Source organism: Diceros bicornis, chromosome 9 (assembly GCF_020826845.1).
Source record: "Diceros bicornis minor isolate mBicDic1 chromosome 9, mDicBic1.mat.cur, whole genome shotgun sequence".
In the NCBI taxonomy this organism is placed as follows: Eukaryota; Metazoa; Chordata; class Mammalia; order Perissodactyla; family Rhinocerotidae; genus Diceros; species Diceros bicornis.
Window position 1 is genome coordinate 58,488,473 of NC_080748.1, and position 24,706 is coordinate 58,513,178.

The 24,706-nt window shown below is 33.7% G+C and overlaps 1 protein-coding gene across 14 annotated transcripts in view; it reads right to left on the reverse strand.

Annotated features, from left to right (window-relative positions):
* Positions 1-24,706, reverse strand: part of RBM26 (RNA binding motif protein 26) — a 98,403-nt gene that overhangs the window by 18,522 nt on the left and 55,175 nt on the right. For 9 of the 14 annotated variants that reach the window (XM_058548358.1, XM_058548356.1, XM_058548355.1 and 6 more), the window contains exons 14-20: positions 23,628-23,699; positions 15,951-16,076; positions 15,532-15,606; positions 13,900-14,067; positions 11,954-12,058; positions 8,394-8,594; positions 5,559-5,645 (exon numbers count right to left, since the gene is read on the reverse strand). In XM_058548358.1, the coding sequence (XP_058404341.1) occupies positions 5,559-5,645; positions 8,394-8,594; positions 11,954-12,058; positions 13,900-14,067; positions 15,532-15,606; positions 15,951-16,076; positions 23,628-23,699 (834 nt within the window). The remainder of the gene's footprint in view (positions 1-5,558; positions 5,646-8,393; positions 8,595-11,953; positions 12,059-13,899; positions 14,068-15,531; positions 15,607-15,950; positions 16,077-23,627; positions 23,700-24,706) is intronic. The other 5 variants (XM_058548361.1, XM_058548360.1, XM_058548359.1 and 2 more) reach the window with 1 other exon arrangement.

The following is a 24,706-nucleotide window of genomic DNA, read 5'->3' on the forward strand; positions in this document are numbered from 1 at the left end:
TGAGAACAGTGGATCAATACCTACTAAATGTTTCAATCTATGAGTCTGTGACTGTATAATCAAGCTATCTCAAAATACGAACCTTATCTGAATCCTTACACAAAGTGAGTAAAAAATTTATAAGAAAGTCAGGGAAATGTAAACTCTGACTAGCTATTTGATAATATTTAGGAAATATCAATCATTTTTAGGTCTGATAATAGTATGTGTTTTACTCTTGTAAGGCTCTAACATTGAGAAAGACACACTGAAATGTCTACAGATGAAATGATATGATGACTGTGTGGGAGATCAAGATTTGGCCACCCTGAAATCTCTCTCTTTACCTTGGTTGTTTTCTCTAGGGACATTTGACCTCCCCACTAACTGCCTAAAGAATTTGACATGGTGGCTCCTTCCTGGAACAGATCTATCATGATGGCTATAAAGATAATGTAGGATGGAGATTACAATAGGAAAGGCACCAACAAGCCCCTCTTATCAGAAGTTCTGTCTCTCTGGCCACATTCTCTGGATGACCCTGCAAGGAGTTGCCAGACAAACATTTACATTTATAAGGGAAATCTCCATTTGTAAAGGTATCTCCCTCTCTGTTTTGGGAAGAGGGGGGGATGGCCTCATTTCTAGAAGCTTATCAATGTGGAAGGTGAGGCCTTAAATCTGCATAATAACCTTACTCTTGTTTACTGTGCTTTAGTGGTAATCTCCTGTAGCTGACTCCCCCCCCCCCAACATCCTCCTTTGTCATTGGCTGAACAGGGTATTTAAGACGAGAATTTCTGCTATTGTGTTGAGAAACGCAGTGTCCCTGCTTTCTCCCATGTATACATGTTATTAAACTTGGTATTATTTTCTCCTGCTAACCTGTCTTGTTAATTATTTGGCCAGCCATAAGAACCTTAAGGGAAAGGGCAGAGGGAGATTCTCCCTCTTATCCTGACAACTGCAAATGGCTCTAAAATAAGGAGGGGAAGGTTGCAGCGGGTGGGATACAGAAAATAAGACTGACCATAAGTGGATAATTGCTAAAGCTCAATGATGAACATATGGGGGTTCATTTTACAATTCTCTCTAACTTTTATGCTATGAAGTGTAAACAAAAAGTCTGTTTAAAAGCTGATGCATTTTATTCATAGGCTTGCCCCAGCCCTTTGCCTATCTGTTCTTACACACAGTCATTCAAAGTCTGCAGCAAATTAGGAACTAAGGAAAGCAGGCACACACAACAGAAGGAAACAAAGGCTGAAGATCTGACAAATAAATGAGGAAGAAAAAAGTATGAAAAGTAGTTATGAAGTGGGTTCCATATCTTACTTGGAAAATGGTTCTGGAAACAATTAACATTTGGAAAAAGCTGAGTTATGCAAAATTAAGCAGGAGTGTTTACCTTCTGACTTTTCAAGTCATTTAGATTGTGATTCTCAATGGAATATACAAAATGCAGCTTTTCATAAACTTATCTGACAAGAGAATCCTTTGTTAAGGGAGCTTTTGTAGAACCAGTGTTCTGTAAAAACAGTGAGAGGAAAACTGACCTAAGGTCAGAAGAGTTCAAGCTGCAATCCTAGTGTACCTTACATTTTTAGTAGCCACAATGATAAAACTAATCTATAAAAGAATGCTAAAACCAAGTTTACTAATGTTTGTAATAACCACAGTACACAATATTTAGGCAGGAGTTACATTAGAGGACCACAAAAACAACAACAATTGAAATCTAATTTTTAGAACTTATAGGGAAAAGACTGCTATTCCTTTAACTCCTGAGTTCAAGCCTCATGGCCACTGTCTCACAAGCTTCAGATACCGATTTACTAATTCTGGTAGCAGTGTGCATCATATAGCAGTACTTAATAATGATTAAGTAAATTGTAAAAACACACGCAAAGACTGCTTATGTACATCATTTGATTTCTCTTGATTGAATCCACTTATTGCTCTTGCTATAAATTTAACTATTTACTCAGTCAGTCTCATCAACTTCTGACTGCTGATGCTGCACTATCCTCCACGAACCCAATTTTGTGCTTCTAACTTCAGGTCTAGAGGAGAACTTTGCAGGAATGCATAAAGATACATGCACCCCTATGATCACTGCAGCATCATTCACAACAGCCAAGACTTGGAAGCAAGCAACCTAGGTGCCCATCAAGGGACGAATGGATAAAGAAGATGTGGCACATATACACAATGGAATACTACTCAGCCATAAGAAACAATGAAATCCAGCCATTTGTGACAACATGGATGGACACTGACAGTATTACGCTGAGCGAAATACGTCAGAGGGAGAAGGTCAAATACCATATGATCTCACTCATAAGTAGAAGATAAAGACAACAAACAATCACATAGAGCTAGAGATTGGATTGGTGGTTACCAGAGGGGAAGTGAGGAGGGAGGAGGGTGAAAGGGATTATTAGGCACGTGTGTGTGGTGACAGATTGTAATTAATCTTTGGGTGGTGAACATGATGTAATCTATACAGAAATCGAAATATGACGGACACCTGAAATTTGTATAATGTTATAAACCAATGTTACTGCAATAAAAAACAAAAAAACAAAAATCTAAAAAAAAAAAGGAGAAGAGTTTTGAAATCATTTACTCTGTCTTGTTCTATTCAGTTTCACTGATTCACCAATCTTTCCTTTTTCTGGAAAAAACCACAAGAATAATATTAATAATAGCTAACATTATGAGGGCTTACTATGGCCCAGGCACTGTTCTAAGTATCTTACAAGTTTTCAATCAGTGAATCCTAACAAGTACTGGGAGTTGAGGCATGGGTGTCAAAAATGTGCCAGTAGAACAAGATTCTCTTTCCTTTTGATATAAAAAGCTATATACCTCTTTCTGAGTTTGGGACTGTAGAGTTTAATCTTTGGGACTTATTCTTATAAAATAGGAAACTTAACTGTCTCTATTCTGAAACTGGATCCTGGTTTCTTACAAAGGTATAGGAACAATTCAGAGTAGGAAAAATAACATTCTAACCAGTCATGGAAAGAGGCTACTTTTTCTGTCCTTTTTGGGTACTTATCCAACTTTAGTACGCTGGGGTAGTGACAGACAAACACAAAAATAGAAAATAACACAGTAGGAACCATCTTCCAACTAACCAGAGTCAAATCATAACCATCTTAACCCAAAGCTAAAAGTGTTCTGTCTATTATTATTATTCCTTAAAATACTTCAATCTCTTTCCTGGGAAAACTTCTCTCTTTTCAGTCATATTTGATTGTCTCAACTGCCTTATTCCCGTACTTCCATTTTGAAATACTATGCATCTATTGATTATAGAAAGACAAAGTCATTCAATCATCTAGGACAATGGTTCAGAAAATAAGAACAATAAAATATTTTAAAATAAACATTAGCAAAGGTTGACAATTTTCTTTTCTTGGGAAGATCTATCATTTATCTCGAGTCTATATCCTCCTACATTTTTGTTGTTAAAATTTCCTTTATTTTATACAATGATGGTGAGGGTACATGGCAATCTTTTTTGTACTTTCTAAGCATTCTTTCTCAACAAAATTAAAAATTGGCACCCCTGTGTCAAACACACTAATTTTTAAATTCCTAAACCTTAATGTTCCCTGAAATCCAGAAGTTTGAAAATCACTGCTTTAGCCTATATCCTGCTTGTATAAGATAAGCTTCAATTTAATTTTCTATTCTCTTCTAAAACAGAATGTTACAAAATTTTAAGAAATTTTTTGGTTTAAGGAAATGTTTATGGCTTAACAACTTCTATAACAAATGTTTTTCATAGCAATGGTAGTTGTTCCTTTAGCCTATTAAGTAAATCTAACTAAAATGGTATTTATCCTGAAAAGGTAACTCTCATCAGATCTAACATGACCAAAATTATTTTATCACTTATTCAACCTTCATATAATTCAGTGTTAAAAGTCTTTTTTATACATTAATTCCTGGTCTTTTGAAATGATTGCTATGCATTTTGGAAAATATATACATCAGATATATCTGACGTGGAAAAAGAAAGACTCATGAAAGAAGAGTCAATAGGTCTTACCAAGAGCAAAACTTCCAAAAATTATTTAAGAGGCAGGGGGAAGCAGTACGTATATTTTTAATACATATATTTTTTAAGTTGTCACTAAATCCACAAACTTGGTAATATTTTAACCACTTGTACAATAACAACTATCGTTTTAAAATGACTACTTCCTAGAAAATAAACAGAATGTAAAGAGATGGTACTCAAGCTACCTAACATTGCATTGAAAATAGTCACTGAAACCATCATTTAAAAGAAGCTTATTCTAACTTGTACTCAACAATACCCTTGAGAGAAAACTTGATCAAAGATCTATTTTTTCAATATAACATTTATACACACGTTTTATAAGAAAGTTTCACACTCCCATCAATTATAAATTACTTTTTACTTTTACAAAGATCTTTAAATGAAAGATTATTCAAAATTAGACTTAAAAAAACCAAACTCTAGGATCAGGAATTTCTATTCTATAAAACTATCCACTACCGACCTCCTTAACCTAAAAACTAGGTTATTCCAGGGTCTCAGGTGAACTCTTTTCTGAGACTTATCAGATCCACAGTCTTTTACTGGTTACAATGCCCCAAGAGCAACTCATACCAGGCAAACCCCCAGCAATGGACCACTGTGCCTGCAGGGAGTATTCACTACAAAGGGGATAAATCAATTTAGAAGGTTTTTCAAAACTTATTTAGACCACAATCAACTTAAAACTTCTGAAAAGCATCTCACTCGTCCATGCACATTAGATTAACTGTTTGGAACTCAACGCATTTTTCCAAGGATAAAATGGTATGTTCTAGTTCTCTACAATCCCAAAGAAAGAACACACAGGGCTAAAAATGTTCCTATGAATCCCCCCACCTCATACTCATTTTCCTTTTTTTAATCTTTTAAACTCATTTGAAAAACAAGTTGCATATACTCATGGTCATTCTTTGGAAAGACAATTCAAGATACATAGTTTAAGACAACCATAGTAAAAAGACTCTAAAAGCTAGAGCTATATATCATGTCTTGGGCAAAAAGTTGTAGATGCCTCATTGGGGGTATGCTGTGCTAGGGACATTTGTTTAGAGCTCAGCCTCCTGTTACTAGGAAGCAGCAGAGGAGGGATGGTTAAGAAGGGCAGCCATCAGGATTGTATCTCAGCTTCTACCTTATCCCTCACAACTCAGCAGACCCTGTTCTGGGCCAGCTAAGAAAAAAGATAATGAAAAGCAAGATGGCCCTATCTCCTATGAAAGAGAAAAGAAGGAAAATTTTTGGTGTCTCAAGACAACACAACTTGACATTCAACTTGGTGACTAACTATATATTCTAATTATATCATGTTACACACAGAATTTTCTAACTGCTTTAGGACATTCTTTGTGGCCAGGAATTCCATTTCATATGTTTTATCTATTGTCAAAGTGTTAGTTATTTAGTAAGTAAAAAAAAATCATTTACATTAAAACTTAAAAGCAATATTTATAAAACATTTGTATCTGACTTTTCAATAAATTAGATTATTTATAATACTTACTGCTTCAGCCTCTGCTCTTGTCTTGAATGTAATTACTGCATGAAGCGAAGAGTCATCAATCTGACAATCTTCAATTTCACCATATTGCTTTAAATTAAAAAAAGTATTTCCTCCAAATAAATATTTTGAAAAATCCAAAATCCTAATGGTTTTTAAAATATTAAAATACCAATAAATATAACCCAGAATACGTAACAATTCATGAGGATCAACATAAAAAAATGGTGACTAAGTCATTTTAGTACTTGATATTATAGATAAAGGAAGGTCCTATCTTCCAATATTATTTATAATTCTACATTTCTTAGAATAAGAAAAACTGTACTTGACTGAACTATTCTTTAAATAAAGGAAACAACAGTCAAAGACTGAGCTTCCTTATTGCCCTTCCTTTCATACTCACTATCCCAATCGCAGAATATGCTAAATTCTTTCTAAAGCAGCATATTTAATCCTCAAAACATTCGATGAGTTTTTTGTATCATTACCAATTTAAAGACGGGGGAAAAAAAGATTCAGAGACATTAAGTAATTTTCCCAAAGTAATTAAGTTAGTTACCAGGATGAGAGTCCAGGTCTTTTAATTCAAAAGTTTAACACTCTAACTGACCCTGCTTTCATTCTTACTATATACTCCACCAGACCATACACTCTTTTAGGACATTTAAAAGCTAAACATATTAAATTATGCTTGTTTTTGGTTTGTTGGATTTTATTTTTTTCATGTGTAGAAGGATTTGTCTACAAACAGCAACCTTTATCATATAAAATTCTAGTCCTTTATATATCATTAGTAGTAATACCTTCTTTCCCACCGAAAAATAAAATTATAACCACAATCTCATTAAATACACACACACACACACACACACTCTATACAGAAAAATTATATAGAGCATAGTAGAGAATGGACTCGAGAATCAATCAGATCCCAACTCTGTCAGTTACTAGCTGTGTAAACTTGAACAAGTTACTTAATCTCTTCATGCTTCATTTTCCTCATCTCTAAAATGGTATGCATAATAGAGGCACCTACCTCATAGAGTTGTAAAAATAACTCATAATATAATGAGTTATATAAAGCACTCAGAATAATACCTGCCACAAAATAAGTGCTCTATTAAGTTTTAGCTATAATTTTTATTACTACCGATACTGGTCCCAGTGGATAAATTAAAGAAAGCATTTTGTTAATCACAATTTGTAATAGTCAATGGTCCTTTAATAACAGTTTTTTTCTGATACCTGTCATATATTCAAATCACAGGTTGAGAAAGAGAAGCTGAACTTTAAAGCTGTACACTTAAAGACTGACAATTTTTAAATGCACATTACCACTACTTAGTTTCAGCGGAGTTTGAGTCTTCAAAAGCACACAAGAATCTCCATTTAGAGGCTCTGATTGTTTATAAAACCAAAACCATCTTAGTCTCACCAAAACACATTCATAACAAACTCACCATGTTTGTTCAGATTATTTTGGCATATTCTTTGCTAGTTTCCTGATTAGCTGTATAACTATATGCAACACACCTAAGTTATCTGGATCTCCTTCCACTTGTGAAAGGTGTGGAAGTGGAGTGCAGAGCAGGGAAGAATTGCGCTAGATTATCTCCAAGCTCCTCTCTAGTTCTCTGATTCCTTTCTTTCTCCCTTTGAAGCCATCAAGCATAGGACTTTCCAGACTCCTCATCCTTAAATATTAATCATTTTAGTTATTTCTTAAACATACACCATTTCTTTCAATACCTCCCTATGTCCTGACAAAGTATAATTTCACCTTTGTAACTGCTATTAACAGCCTGGAATATGAATTTGCAAAAGGTTAAATGTTAAGTTAAGTCTGAATTTGCAAAAGGTTAAATGATTTGTGTACCTATCTACAAACTTAACTATACTTCAAGCTCTAAGCTCCAGTTTTACTACCTCATGAAACTTTCCTCTGTTGCTCTTTTTCCATCATAAGCCTTACTTCTCTAAGTTACCGAAGAACTTATAGTTTTTAATAAATTTAACTTGATTAAAAATTATGTTTGTAGTTTACTTGAACTGGTTTGTATTAAACCCATATATTCAAAATCCTTGAAAGTAAAGAAGTGGTTATTTCCTTCATATCTCCAGAGCAATTACTATAATGCTGAGGGCAAGACTGATGCCTAGTAACTAACCTTTGGGATACCTCTAAGATTCAGAACATTTAAGTTGAAAAGGCCTTTAGGCAGATATAATCTCCTCTCTGGACATGAGCCCAACGGATCCCAGGAAGTCCAAGTTAAAGACTGGAATAGCAAGGACTAAAATCCCATTCTCCTTTCTCATAGGTCAGTCTATTACCTTTAGACTGATTCCCTTTAATTATACCCTGGCACTGACTAAAGCAACTTCAAGATCATATACCAAAATTTTGTCTTGTTTCATTTCTAGGTCAGCTAGATCAAGAATACAGTCTTAACAAGTAAAATTACATCGTAATAGAAAAAAAAATCTGGGTGATACAAAGTGTTAAATTTTTCCTTAAAAGTAAATATCAAATGAAACTAAACTATAAGACCTCCCTCTCTGAAACAATAAAATTTAAATCATTCATTTCACAATATCTGAAGACCTACTAAGTGTAAGAATAGTAACATTTCTTCCAGATAATAATTAAACAAAAAAAAAACCCTACAGTTTGTTTTTTAAATAATTAACAAAAGATTATTATAGATTAATCAAACCCCTTGGTCAGACTAATGGGTTTAAATTACTCATGCCATTTTCATAATTTCCCCTTTAATATCCATTATCCCCAACAATGGTTATCAGTATTTGTTTTACTGCGCAGTAAGAAAGTACCGCAAAGTGAGGAAGAAGATCTTCTCTATCACTCTCTGTAAATGCAGAAATCTCCAACGCCCTGGGACGGTGATCCACCACAGCATGACCAGGCACACCTCGACCTCGACCTCGACCTCGGCCTCGGCCATGAGCTGCACCTCGACCTCTTGAATGAATTCCTCTACCACGACCAGATGAAAGAATCCCTCGTTTTGCAGCCTAGAAGACATTAGACACACAGATTAAACATCACAATCACTATAAAGTGTTATACTCTGTCACATGACTCACACTTATACAACTGGACATCATATTCAAATAATGCCCTATACAAGGATCCCATAATTTAATAAAAACTAAAACTATGGTTTTAGTTTTTAAGTGAAAGCAAATTTAGGTAGCCAATGAAACTAGAAAACAAAATAACGTTAATTTAAGCAATGTTTTGAAATTACTAAATGTGACTTTTTCTACTAAGTTCTTACTCCCCAAGACATCAGACTATATAACAAAAAGACAAGCAATTCTTGATTTCCAAATAATACACAGTGCTAGGTGTTACTTCAGAAGTCAGTTTAATATAGATACCTAATATCTACACACACAATAAATGTATTTTTCCAGTTATGACTTTCAAATACAGTGTTCTAATTGTTTGCCTGTTGACTTCAGTAGGTACACTTATCTCAAATTCATCATTTTGATCACTTACACTAACATCATTATACAATCAACGTAGCATAGTAACTTATATTCCCCCACATCACTCTATATGAATAGCACACCATTCCTTCATTCCACAAATATTTAATGGGAAGACTTCCTGTGTGCAAGTCCTTACCCTCATGAAACTCAAATCCTAGAGGGGTAAAGAGACATTAAGCAACCAAGTTATTTAATTAATGAGAAGTGACTCAAAAAGTGAGGAAATGCTTTAAAGATTTGAACATTAAGGATTTGCAATGAATAAACTACTAGAATGAAAGTTCCATGAGGATTTTTTTTCCCTATTGTATTCTCTTCTTTATCCCCAGCACCTACATTAGTAGCTGGCAGATTGTAGATGCTTAATATTTGTTCAATGAATCAAAGAAGGAACAAAGAACAAGCAGGGCATGGTAAGGGGTGGGGGTTATAGCATGAACAAAGGAAACAAGGCTGGAAGGAACACAGTACTACTTCAAAGAATGAATAACATCCAGTGCAGCTGGACCACATGGGACAGAGAGATGACGCTGGGGAGAGAGGCAGAGCCAGATCATGAACAACTTTAAGGACCACATAAAGGATTTTGATTTTGATCCCAAGAACCATGAAAATCAATTAAAATATTTTAAGTAGAGAAGCAGAGTGATGTAATCAAATCAGTGTTTAAAACATTATTCTGGTTAGTTTTAAGACAAGAGCAGAAGGAAGATGAGAACAAGCTGAGAAACCAGTCAATAGGCTACTACAGAAGTCCCAGCAACTGAAGATGAAAGCTTGGTCTGTAGTGGTAGCAATGGAGATAGAAAGAAGTAAACACATTTAAGACCTATTTGGGAGTAAAATGTATAAAACTTGGTAATTAATTGGATATGGATACTGAAGGAAGAGGAATCAATGAGGACTCCCAGATTTCTGGTTTGGGTAATTGTGTAGATGGAATTCAGGGGTAAAATAAGCACAATTTTGGACACATTGAGTCTCAAGATATGAGACATCCAAGTGGAAATGTCAAGCAGGCACCACTGTCAAATCTCTGCAAGTATAAATATTTCAGTTTATCTCAAGACAGTTAATCTTAACATTAGCTAAAAGAATCATCTAAAATCCAAATAATAAACTTCAAAAGTCAAGGATTAATGTTAATAATAGAGCAGCATACACAAAAGAATGCTCTGAGGAACATTAATGTCTCAAAATGCTCCCTGAAAAAGGGAGTCCATGGACAAATAAGTTTGAGCAATACTGAATATTTAATACGTATTTTTGGATATTTACAAACTAAAAGCCTCTAAGAAACCCTATAGTCAAAAGGCATGTTTAGGGGGCTGGCCCGGTGGCATAGTGGTTAAGTCCACGTGCTCTGCTTCGGTGGCCCGGGGCTCGCAGGTTCGGATTCCGGGCACGGACTGACACCACTTGTCAAGCCATGCTGTGGTGGCGTCCCATATAAAGTAGAGGAAGATGGGCACAGATGTTAGCCCAGGGCCAATCTTTCACAGCAAAAAGAGGAAGATTGGCAACAGATGTTAGCTCGGGGCTAATCTTCCTCACACACACAAAAAAAGGACAAGTTGAATATAACCTTTTCCAAATTTGGCCTCAGCAGCTTTTTTTTTAATAATACCTACTAACAAAAAATGGAATTGGTGTGGTGAATAAACACACTCTGGGAAATAGTTACTATATTACAACATATTACAAACAAAAGTTTAGCTGTCAAAAGTAAAACATAAAATGCCATTCATTGATAAAGAACCAAAACATCGACTAATAGAGAATATTAATAATACTATTATTTATTTGCTAAAACTATGGGACAAAATTTTCAAGATGACAATTTGTTTCCTGAAGTCCCAACAACATAGGCATGAAATCTCTGGAATAGGGAAAACAATTTCTATACTAACATAAAAGAAATCTATCTTTTTCAAAACCTATTATCTTGAGCAGAAGACACAGGCAACCATATCAAGTTTCCACAGAATGCAAAAATGTATGCAGGTTTAGGACACCATCCTATGGTTTCCTATGACTGTTAGACAAGATAGAGCCTTAAGACAAGCACAGTGGCTGCTAAATGTTAAGTCTTTAATACCGGGATGCCAGTACTCAACACAGATTTGTACTAAGTCAGAAAAAAATGATCAAGTTGTTAACAAATTTCAAAAAAAGTATTATTCTCAGATTAAGCAAAACTAATAATCTAAAATATACAAAATTTAAATTGCAGCATCAAACAATGACAAATATAGACAAGTACCAACTACATTAATGATATTAAAGTCTCTGTACTTCAAAATGTAATTCTGATTTTGAAACATCTTTTTGCTGAATGTTAAAAATTCTCACGTACAGGGAGCAACTTCACTAGGAGATTCTTATATAAATAATCATATAACTAAATTATAAGAAAGTTTATTTTCTCTTTTATAAACATCCACAGCACCCTCTATAGGCAAAGCTTAAATAAGCATGTTCTTCAATATACTTGTACTACTAAAACTCTGATCCTTATAGACAATATAATATGCCTATATATGTGCAGAATATATCTCCATAAAAATACCTGAAAAGCTTTTAATAGATTTTGGTCCCAGGGAGAAGGACAGATCAAAAACAGAAAAGGAACAAAATTCACTAGAAGTAGAGGGACTCAGGTGTATATGTAGAAGTACTGCCACCCCTCATTAAATATCTTCTCTGCGAGCTTTGAAAAATTTGTTAGCCTCTTTCCTCTTTCCTATATCAACTCCCAATATGTATGCCATAATCTAATTGTTGACTAGAATGAGGAGAATATATTTTCAAATTAACCACCATGACTACATCTGCTCCTCTTTAGCATACTGTGTAGCTGGGAGGAAACATACTTCCAGCTGTAATTCTGTATACTTTCTCCTAAGCTCAGTGACTTCTTCTCCAGCTTGCATCTTCTTATATAAATCCAGTTCTGTGTCAAGCAATTCTTTCTGCATCTAAAAAATAATAATTAATATTTTAGGTGACAATAATTAATATCCTGCATTTATACAAAAATTTTTTACAAAGAACTTTTACACATGCCCATTTAATCCATACATTTCTTCTCTATCTCCAGTCCTACCACCCTAGTCCAAGCCATCAATCACTTCTGGTCTACACTACTGCAATAGCTTCCTAACTTGTTCCTACTTCCACTGATTTCCCTATAACTCATTTTCCATACAGAAGCCAGAGTGAGATTTCTACGGACTGATATGCAGTAATTTTTGGGAAATAAATGAAAAGAGAAACAAAAAACCAAGGTGTTAACAAGCAATACATAGTATGCTTTTATGTAGGGAAGAGTACATACACACACCAAGAAGGAGAAAAGAGTGAGGATTTTTTTGTTGTTTTTTTTTTCTAAGGAAGATTCGCCCTGAGCTAACATCTGTTGCCAATCTTCCTCTTTTTGCTTGAGAAACACTCGCCCTGAGCTAACAGGTGTACCGATCTTCCTCTATTTTGTATGTGGGTTGCCGCCCAAGCATGGCTGCTGATGAGTGGTGTAGGTCTGCACCCGGGATCCAAATCCGGGCCACCGAAATGGAGCTCACCAAACTTAACCACTAGGCCATGGGGCTGGCCCCCTAGTTTAACTTTTGCATCATGTTAATGTTTTACTTTCTTAAAAAATAAAATTAAATCAGCAAGAATGAGGGGGAATGGGATCCAAAACTAAATACAAATAGAAATATATCTAACTTCATCAAACTGATAACATAACTACATAAAAGAAAAAAAAAAAGTAATCATAGAACACAGTTCTGATTCTATACCCTTAGTGGAATATATTGCAGGTTGTAAAAAATGCAAAACAACTCTGAATTTTATATTTAGTTGTTGGAAGTAGTATTGTTGCAGCAATTCTGGAACTATTTGGAATGTATTATAGGACTACACAAATGAGTATTGTATTGATGTTAGTAGGAACCAAGTTGTCATTATGAGAACAGGGACATAAAATATGGAATAAGAGAAGGAAAAGCAGAACTCTGTGGTGTTGGATTAGAATCAGAAATATCAATATGAACACGATTTCTTATATATACACACACACGAAGTATAAATATTGTATAATTGTTTTTTTAAACACTTTTTATCATCTGAAATTATCTTACTTATTTGTAGCTAATGGATTAATCTCCCTGATTTTCCCCCTTTCAATCAATTCATTCTGTACAGTGCTGTCAGAATGTTACTTCTCTGTTCATTAACCTTTTATACCACCAACTACTTACAAAATAAAGCTCAAACTCCTCAGTCAAGCATTCAAGTACCTATATCATTTTGCCCTCAACCTACCTTTTCAAGATTATCCATAACTATTCTAATTACTGACTTTCCAACTGTAATCCATAGGATTCAAAAGATTAGTAGAGTCTACTTGTTTGCATTTATTTACTTAATAATTAATGAAGGAGAGGGACAATGATCGCACACAACAGTCGGATTTTGAGCAAAGGGTATTACCTAAAAAGAAAACTGAATCTTAAACAAAGATGTAGCTTTTTAATGTTGGGTGTTTTTTTTTAATTTTATTCATTTTATTTTTTTCCCCCAAAGCCCCAGTAGATAGTTGTATGTCATAGCTGCACATCCTTCTAGTCGCTGTATGTGGGACGCGGCCTCAGCATGGCCGGACAAGCTGTGCGTCGGTGCGCGCCCGGGATCCGAAGCCGGGCCGCCAGCAGCAGAGCACATGCACTTAACCGCTAAGCCACGGGGCCAGCCCTTAATGTTGTTTTTTTTTTTTAATAAGTAGTAACACGAGTAACAACACAAATTAAAATACCTGAGTTTTGGTTTTGATACTTTTTGGAAGACAGCGTCCAGGAGAGGCAGCTTTGACCTCATCTTTCAACTTGGTAATATTTTTTGTCAAAACCTCTAAAGTTTTCATTATTTCTGCTTTATCTTCAGACTTCATTGCTTTGTTTTTCTCCAGTTTTGATATTAACATCTGCCAAATTTTTAAAAAGAGAAAAATATAAGATATTTATTCTTACTATTATTAAGAAAGCAAACACAGAAAAGTAAATATAAAAAGAAATACTACTTTTAGTTTATGTATTCACGACAAGGTTTACAATCACTGACACAGCAGAATAACAGATTTGGTGATGCTAACTATCTCAACTCAAGTCTTAATTTTGGTTTACTTGTAAAGAACTATACTACTATTTGGGTCTCTCAGAACGTAAGTTCAAAGCACACAACCATAAGAAATTCAATTCGATCTCTGAAAAGTTATCAATTTAAAATATCAACAATTTTACTTTCTAATACATTTGTTGATACTACTGTCTCTTAGTATCCCCATTTCAAATGTAGTCTGCAACTGAGAAAGAAAAAGAGGAAAAGTTTTATGGCTCCCTTCATATAATGAGATATTAGAAAAATGGAATATTTAATTACTTTCTTTGTCACAAGGAATGGTAACTGGCTAGCCTAAGAATGACATCTTCAACAGGGATAGGAAACAAGAAGATAAACAAGGTAATATGGGGTGGAAGACACCATACAGTATTATAAGTTCTCTGAGTCAAGATGGTTTCAGATTTTGCTATAAAGCATTGTGATCTGCCTTTATCAAGTATATCCAAATTTAAATTAGAAAAGACATACATTTTAAACAAAAATGTAAAAAAAGTTTCTGCATTTTCAATATCTTAAGATGTCTTAACCTTTATCAGCAGACATAATCAAGAAGTCACACTGATTAAATGTGAGAAACTAGAGCAACACTGTACAAGAGATATTGCAAGCCACATAAGTAATTTTTAATTTTCTAGCAGCCACATTAAAAAGAAACAGTAAAATTAATTTAATAATATATTCTATTTAACCCAATATATCCAAAATGGTACATTTCAACAAAAATTATTGAGATGTTTTACTTTTTTGCTTCACACTATGTCTTCAAAATCTCGTATATATTTTACACTTACAACACATGTCAATTTGGACTGACACGTTTCAAGTACTCAACAGTCGGATGTGGCTATTAGCTACTGTACTGGACAACAGTGTACTAAAGGATCCCAAGCCAATTAAAAAAAGGTACATATCTCAACATTGAGAAATAGGTTCTGTTTTACTTCCTTTTCAACAAACTACCGTGCAGCAACATACCTGGATAAATACTCCTTATTTTCATTTCAAGTTGACAACCACAGTTCCATTTAAACTACAACCACAGTTCCATTTAAACTAATCTAATTCCCAATCCACCATTTAATGTATGCTCTTCATCCCCAATACATTATCGACTGATATATACATTATCATGGATAAACATTTCAGTTTTATCAGTAGCAATTACAGTAAATGTTTCTCAGGACAATCTATATAGTCTAAGATTAAACTCATTCAAAATTATAACATCTATAAATATATTTTTCCAAATCTAACTTTAATATCTTACCTTCTGTGTTTCAATGTGCTTTTCCAAAATTTCTTGTTTCCTTTTCCTTACATCCTGCTGAAGTTTCAATGCCTCCTAGAGAAAGGGATCAAAAATATCATTAGAATATTTACTGTTTATTTTCTCAATAAACAAAATTATTCAAGATGAGAGAATAGTTACAACTGTAGAAGCTTGGCAACGAAAATTAAATGCAAAGTTTTGCTATGTAAAACTTAAATATGTATGCAAGTTTCAAAGATCAATCAGGAGAACCTCTCCTTCCAAGCAAAAACTAATATTTACTGCTACACTCTGGGAAATGAAAGTGTAGTGGCTGCACACCTTTCTTTTCTATTTTGTGATAAGCACTGAAAAAACATATACATGGAGAAAAGCTTTCCTACAGGCAAAATTTGTATACTACTACCTATACTTACCTGTTTTTTCTTCTGTGCTTCATTATTATCAACTGCAGAGGTGGAAACAAGTAAGGTTTTTTGTGCAGCCTTCAACGCAGCTGGATTATACACCGTTTTTGTTAGGCCAGTAGATGTAGACAACACCTACCAATACAAATTCAATTTCTTAAACAATGTATCAAGAGCATTCATGATTTCCTAAGTCCTGTTTTCTACAAAATTCAACTTTAAAGCACTCCTGTCAAAATTCAGCATATTGAACTAAATGTATTATATACATAAAGTAACTAAATCACATTTAGTGATTTGAAAGGAAAGGTATGAATGAGGGATAAAACTATGAAATGAAAAAATTTTAAATTAACACCATATACCTATAGGGAAAAAAAGCAAAAAAGCACATAAAAACTTCAAGAAAAAACATTGCCATTACTGTATCACTGAGAAAATATTAGTTGCTGAATACACTTACTACCAGTATTCCTAGTAACTAAAGCAAAAACTGTATACAAGAGCATGGCACAGGACGAAACTCAATGCTGTCCCTCAAACAACTTAACATGATCATTTGCAATTTACAGTTCTCAAATTACCTTATTGCTTTCTTTCTTCATTCCTTTGCTATCATTGCTCCTTCCGCTTTAAGTGACCTTATTCCCTTAAACCCAGCTCAGGTTCAGCACAACCAGTCAAGACCTCCACAAAGCCTTAATCATTTATTTCTTCTACCACCCAGGTCCTTCTATGAAATTTTATTCCTACAGCTATTAAAACTTTTAATAAAAATGACCTGATGATATATTAATTTATGTTTCTCTCTCTGTCTACACTGTAAGGGCCTTGAAACAAAAACTGTCTTTCTCCACTCTGTGCTTCTTGCACTACCTCAACATTGCTACCAACTAATTATGAGACCCCAACTAAGATCAGGTATTTTTGGGCCTCAGTTTGCTTAACTAGAAAATGAGAAAGTTCAACTTGATAGTGTCTAATGTCCTCACAAACCCAAAAATTCATTCCATAAGGGTAGGGATTTTTTGCTTGGCTCATTGCTGTATCTTCAGTGCCTACAACAGTGGCAGGGCACATAGTAAATACTCAGTAAACATTTCTCCACTAAATTAAAATGAAATGATGATAGATCAAGAGTGGACCACCTTTTCTACACAAGGGTCAATTCAAGAAAATGAAAGTATACAGGCTGCCTTTTTATCCTTCAAAAGGAAAAAGGTGCAGGTTCCATGGAGTAGTTGGTTACTGGTGCTTAGAAAGGAGTCTCGGGATCTCTTCAGAGAGATCAATGAATGCTATAAAAACTAAACAGGAAACCATGTGTGTGAACAACATAACTTTTCCAGAGGAAAAAACATAATTTCCAAATTCTTAAAGCAGTTCATGACCTAAAAGACTTTAAAAGAACTTCACAGATAGAAGAGTATCAATGAGAAAAAGAGCCCTACTTTTTAGCTAAATGTAAATATCTAGGCATATCACAGAAGTAGCAACCTGGACACGATTTTCTACTTTTCTATCATGAAATTAGATTAGGAAACATCACAAAGTTCAGGCAATTCATCGCTATTCAAAGTATTCAAGAATGTTTTAGCCTCTAAATGAAATAAAAACCTAGAATACTTTAATTATACTGGTTCCATAGAGTACAAATGATGTTTGAAAATAAAGGTTCTTTACAATATTTGATGTGTATCAAAATTTGATTAATTTTCTTCAGTAATGAAAACTAATATTCAGATATTACTAACAAATAATGAAATGGATTTAGTAAAACAGGGAGTAAACACAGGTTTAGTTTGTAGTCTATCAGTCACCATTCTCTGTAATTCTGGAAAAAAATTTTTTTCATGCTACCTTACCACACCACACAATGCCAAACTGTATGATTATACAAGGATGAGACTATAACTTTATAAAGGGAGAAACACAAGATAATCTGCTAAAGACAGAGTTTGAGTGTTTCATAAACTGTATTTTTCATGAGGATTCCAAAACAAGTTGAAAACTTGTGACCAAAAAGGATTTCTATACTCAAGTAAGTTGGAAACAATGAATATTATAACCCTATTTTCTAGTTTTAAAATGTATAGTATAATAAAAGCTGTGAGAAGGCCCAAAGCAAAGAAATCCATTAACATTAATTTGTTTAATTCAGCATTTCTCCAATTTCAGTAAGTAGGGAACACTCCTTTTCAAAGTATTATTAACATTTGATATTAGACCAAGGAGCGTTGGGTTCAAAGTGAATAAAACTATCTGACAAGAACGAGAAGACTCCATTATTCCTAGACGCAAGCATCCCACTTCCTCGTTTTACCTAGAAACTTCTTTATAAAAAGAACAGCTAACGTATTTGATTGAGCTTAAGACATCACTGACTACAAGACACACTAGCATTTAATACACCCTTAGCTAAAGAAAAAAAGGCTGCCAGTTATAACCATAAACACCAGCAACTACAAGATGTAGCCCAATATCAGAGGTGTTAAGATGTGAAAATAAAATGTCTTAGAAACAATAAACTGTATGATTATAAATATTGCTCACTATTTGAATCTATTTGGTTCCCTAGTTTAGAAAGTTAACAGTTTGGATAGCAAGGGAAATCTGTAATTTCAAAAGATGAGAATAGAGTTGTGATCAAAGAGAAGAAAATCTGTTAAAAATGAAACCAATGGAAGGAAGTGGCAAACCCAAGAGAAAAGAAGATTCTACAATTCCTAAAGAACACAGTCAAAGCATAGGCAGTAGCCTTTCAAACAACCACATCATCTTTATTTTTCAAACAAGTTTCTGCAGTTGCTGTTTTTTTTACATATTGCACTTATCTCGAGCGACCTTACTGAATTCACTTATTAGTTCCAATTGTTTGTAAATTATTTTGGATTTTCTACACACACAATCATGCCACCTGTGAGTAAATATCGTTTTGTTTCTCCTTTTCCAACCTTTTTACAATTATTTCATTTTCTTGCCTTATTGTACTGGTTAGGCCCTACACTACTGAAAAAAAGTGATGAGGGTGGACATCCTTTCTTATTCCTGATCTTGGAGAAAACATTCAATATTTCAATATTGAGTATGTTAGCTGCAAGATTTTTTTTGCAGACATACTTTGTCAGTTACAGAAGTCTCTTTCTATTCCTCATTTGCAGAGTGTTTAATATGACGAATTAATGAATTTTATCATATGCTTTTTCTACTGAGATAATCATAAGGGGTTCTTCCCTGCCCCCCTACCCCCTTATTCTGTTAGTGTATGAATCAAACTAATTTTCAAACCTTAACCTTGCATTTCTGGAATAAATGCTACCTGGCCAGGATGTATTAGCTTTTTCATATCACTGGACATTTACGAATATTTTGTTTAGGATTTTTGTGTCTACATTCATGAGATATTGGCTTGTAATTTTCCTTTCTTATAATATACTCGTCAGTTTTGGTATCAAAGGTATGTTGAATTCATAAGATGAGTTGAAAAGTATCATATGCCTTGTTGTTAAAATGTACATCACTAACACTTCTTACTTTCCAAGACAAAAGCTAATTCCCATACAAAATAAAGATTATAATCCATTAACATCTCTTTATCTTATTTCCTATGTAAAATATTACCAGCCATAACTGCTATTAGTACTTGTAAAGAAAAACAGATTTTTCTCATGGAAAAGAATGGAAGGAAAAAAAGTATTTCATAAAAATTACTTACTACAAAAGAAGGTTGTTACAAATTAACTCATCCAAGCATCATTTTTTAATAACCAATGCCCAACTTGGAATCAAACACAAAAGAAACAGAGTTAACGATGCTTCATAGCCACATTCAAAATAAGCTAGCTCCAACAGGTTTCCAAAGCAGAAGTGTCTTGCTTAAATGCAATAAAAAGAAAGTATCTGAGGAGTTACGTGTAAGAAGCTTATTAATATAATTACTGTTATGTCAAAATTTTATATTAAGTAAATAATTATCTTTTCAATAAATCTGAATGTCTATTTATGATATTCTCTTAATGCAGCACCCAGATGTGTTTTCTATAACAAAACCTAACAAATTCGGAATTCTAGTGAGAACAACTGGATTTTACTTTAAAGTTAAATTTATAAAATATTTCCAGGGATTAACAGTTTCATTTCTTTCAAGAATACTAAGTAGCATTAAAAGAGACAGATTAAAGATCTTGCAGAGAAATATTTTCACATCAAAGTAAAATGTGTACAGTTAGTAATCAATTTTTGTTAAAATAGATGGTTCCCATAGCAAGCTTGCTTCAGCATAGCAAATAATTTTATATAAATCATACTTCTCTGTAAGAAAAATAATCCTGGTAATAATTCTGACTGAGTAATCCAGGTAATAATCCTGACAGAAGCCAAGGTATTAAAAAAATCAAAGGTAGTCAATAATAGCTATGAAAGGAACCTATCATAAATTTCCTTAATTTTTATATTTAAAGTAGCATAATTATACAACAAATACAAATTTGAAAATCAAACAGTTGCTTAAGCGACTGCATTTTACATTTAAGGAAACTGAGAGAATAAGACTTGTTCAGGATCATACAGAATTTCAGCTTTCTAAATCAACAGCTGAAATCTCTGACTTGCAATGTTCCTTCAATTATACCATACAATTTCCCTTTTAAAAGTTTCATGGTATAGATGTTAACAAATCATCATGCAAAGGGACCAAGATATGTTTTTAGATTGCAAAAAAATTACTGCTAAGGAACAATAATATCTCATAAGTCTGATATACAGTCATGCATTGCTGAACAATAGGGATACATTCTGAGAAATGTGTCATTAGGTAATTTCATCATTGTGTGAACATCATAGAGTGTACTTACACAAACCTAGACAGTAGAGCCCACTACACACCTAGGCTATATGGTACTAATCTTATGGGACCACTGTCATATATGTGGCCCATGGTTGACCGAAACATCATTATGCAGAGCATGACTGTACCTAAAACTAATATGATATACTAATATCAAATATTCAACTGATTAATTGGTTTGCTTTCTTAGAATTTAAAAGGGCTTTAGGGACATAATTTGGACAGTCTAAGTCTTTTTTTAAAAACTAACCAGGATGGTATACACAGATGCCACCTTTATTCACAATACTATCTCTTGAGAGGCACTCAAACATCATTTCACTTATCACTCTACTCAAATAATACCTATTTAATAGCTATTTCAATGTCTTAATATTTAGCAGTATCAATCAGGTTTTAACTTTCCTCTCTCTTAGCCCTCTCACGAAAATGGAATCTTAGAATAAAGAAGAATCGCTAAAGGGTTTACTGGGTGGTGTTTATAGGAAGGGGATAAAATTTTACATTTGTGTACTTATTTGCTTTAACAATGACAGAAGATACTGTGTGGATATTAATTTTGAGCTTTCCTCTGCCTTCAATTGAAAAAAAATTTTTTAAATAATATTTGATGATGGGGAACATTCTTTTATTCTTCCCAACACTTCTCTGAATCAGTGACCACTAAGGATTCTGCAGCAAAAATGCCTATGGACTAGGAGAACAGAAACAATGAAGAATAGGTAAAAATAAAATGCTGTTCTATAAACGGGTTCACTGAAGATAACTGAAAGGTACAGACTTGTAAATAACTGCTTTCCTTAAAAGATTCTTTACGGTATTTACCGAGTGATTTTTTTTCACAAATAGCCCACTACCATTAGTGAGTTTTCACAAATTTAGTTAGTGGTAACTGTAGTAGCAAATTTATACTATCAATTCCAAATCTGTATCCCTTTTATCCTAAAGCTATACAAAACATATTAAAAAAATGAAAATAGTAGCAAAACATACTAAAAAAAATTTTGTAAAAGCTATAATTAGTACACTTCAATTTCAGAGTTCAAATCTCAACATAAAAAGATCCTAAACATCATCACGTTTTTAAAAGACCTCTCCAGAACTACTCAGTACTACACTAAGTATAACAGATCTTATATTGGTTTTTTATTCCTTAGTTACTTATTATTAAGGAGGATAAAACTAATCAAAGTAAATATTCAGATACTGCTAAAATTAGTAGCATAGACCAAGCGACACAAATTCAGAGAAAAAGGGGGGGCATCATAAGGAAAAATTTGAAGGCTTCATAGAAAAATTAGACTGATTTTCAATCTTTAAAAGAATGACTAGAATTCAGTTAGGCAGAGGGAAATGCACTCCAGGAAAATCACCACCAAAAAAAGAAAAAAGAGGCAGGAAAGAGCAAGGGACAACAAGCTGAAAGGAAGGACTAAACCAGAGGTAACAGAACCAGAATAACTGAGGTATGATGAGCTATGAATCAAGCAAAGTTATTTAGCTGAGGAAATGACAGTTTGTGTAAGGAATATTAACGTAAGTCTGAGAGTAGGAAGGTGGCAGCTATAACACTGCACCCAGAAGGCAGGGAACGGAAGGTGGTCCAGAAAGAGAAGTGAACTACAAATACAAGTAAATGACTCAAAGGCTTTTAGATTGCACAACTTGAAAAATGGTGGTATCACTTCCAGAGGTGGCAAGGAGAAGAAATTAATTTATGTGGGAAATAATGAATCATTTTAGGCATGTTACACCTGAAGTAATGCTGAAGTGCCCAAAAGGAAAATCTGATATAGAGAATGAGATTCAGATACAAATTTCTAGAACTGTCAAAGTTTAACACAGTAAATAAGGAAAATAACACACTGAAAAACCAGTGAAAAGAGCAGTTCAGCTATATCATTTATCATCTATTTACCTATGATATCAATTTCCTATGTAATCTTCACAATGGAAAGACCCATGGGCCAGAAATAGGAGACCCAGATTCCAGTCCTGGCTCAGTAACTCACAGCGTATAGGTCAATTATAAAATTATTTGGGCCTTACCTTTCTTCAAGGTGAGGATATAGAAATGAGAAAGATTACCTAATTCTAATTCCTGTGATTCCACATACCTCAAATGACACTAAAGATCAGGGCATTCACTCATACCTAAACAGACAAAAAAATAACACATCTACAAAAGTATAAGATAGGTTCATAAATGATCTTAATTTAATCAGCATTTACCCCCTCATTTAAAAATGAAATGACTGAATGTATTGTCAGGCTATACACAATAGCTATTAATAAATAAAAAACTTACATTCACATCGTCCTTTCCAGTTTACAACATACTTTTAAATAAATGATTTTATTTAATCCTCACAAAATCCCACAAGCAAGACAAATATTACCATCACCATTTTACCGAAGAGGAAAAGATTCAGAAAGGTTAAGAGCACCCCCCACTGTCATGCAGTTAGTAAGTGAAGAGCTAGAGCTCAAACTCAGGTAAAATTCCTAATTAATGGTCCTTTCTGTGAGGCTGCCAGGGTTTTCAAATTAAAATGTACAATATCTCTAAAGAAAATATAGCAAATAAAAAGAAAAAACAAAAAGAATGGAGCACATGAAAATGTAGTGAGAGGCAAGTATTAAAATGCTGATGCAAAAAGTAAAAAAAGGAAGGCAAATATTTTTCTTTTTCAGCAAAAGGAAAGCAAAAAGGTAGGAATAAGAGATAGAGAAACTATCAAGAAGCAAGAGCTTGGAATTATGAAAAAAATTAAAAAATTAAGATGCCACCTGAAAACATTTATGAAGCCAAGACAAACACATCATGCTATTCTTCTTACCTTTTCAGTTGCTGAAACAGATGGCTTTGATACAAAACCCAACCTGTCCTTCACAGATAACTTAGTTACATTCTAAAAAAATTAAAATGGACATATTCAGTGTTTCCCCAAACATATATAAGACTGCTGGGATTTTGAACAATCTGATTCTACTAATATATACCGACTCTATAAGTATACTGATGTTACTCACAAAAACTTGGGCCTTTTTCAAAGACAGAGAGAGAAAGAAAATGTATATGGAAAGACCAACAGTATGCAATATTACTCAATCATGAAAAATTATGATGTAAAATAAGAGGTCTGAAACAGGTGGTTGCTAAAGTCCCCTCCACTGATACAGAATCATAAATTCTTAAGAATCCTATGTTGACAAGTAGAAAGTTTGAACATTTTAAATATTAGATTTGAGTAATTAAAACACGTGTCTGCTTCTCAAGCCTAAAAGTAAAAGCCATTCTTTCCTAAAGAATGTCTGTTTTATAGTGAAATACATTGTATTTGGTGTGATTTGGGATAATAGGATTGGGAATTTTTTTTTTTAGTAACTAATAATTAACCAATTTACATTCTGCGTGTTTTTATAGAATCTCAATATCTTACTCTTCAGGAATTATCTAAGAAGACTATCTTAATAAGGTGGCATCCATTAGCTAAGCAGGATATTATATCCTAACTTTATTTTACACAGCAAATGCTAAAACTTCTGGAGACAAAGGAAAGCTAAGTTTCAGAGACTGAGAGTGTAGAAACAAGAAATTTCCACACAAGTGTGGAAGGGGTGTGAAGGGAATGACAAATAGAGAAAACAATCTGAGAGTCAGGAATAAGTGATGCAAAGTTCTGAGAGAGCTGCATAAGTAACTTGAAACCTTATAACATCAAGCATGCTAAAACCTGATGGTTCAAGTCTTCCCTTCCCAAAAACTTTCAGTTCAGTCTAGTGCATAATTATCTCTGGAATAGAATCCCAGTTAAGTAAAAGTTGATGAGAAAAATAAGATTAGGGTATTGAACTTCACTTCTCAGGCAGTTTTGCTGGAAAATATCCCCTCCACAAAGTAAAAGAGAACTCTTTC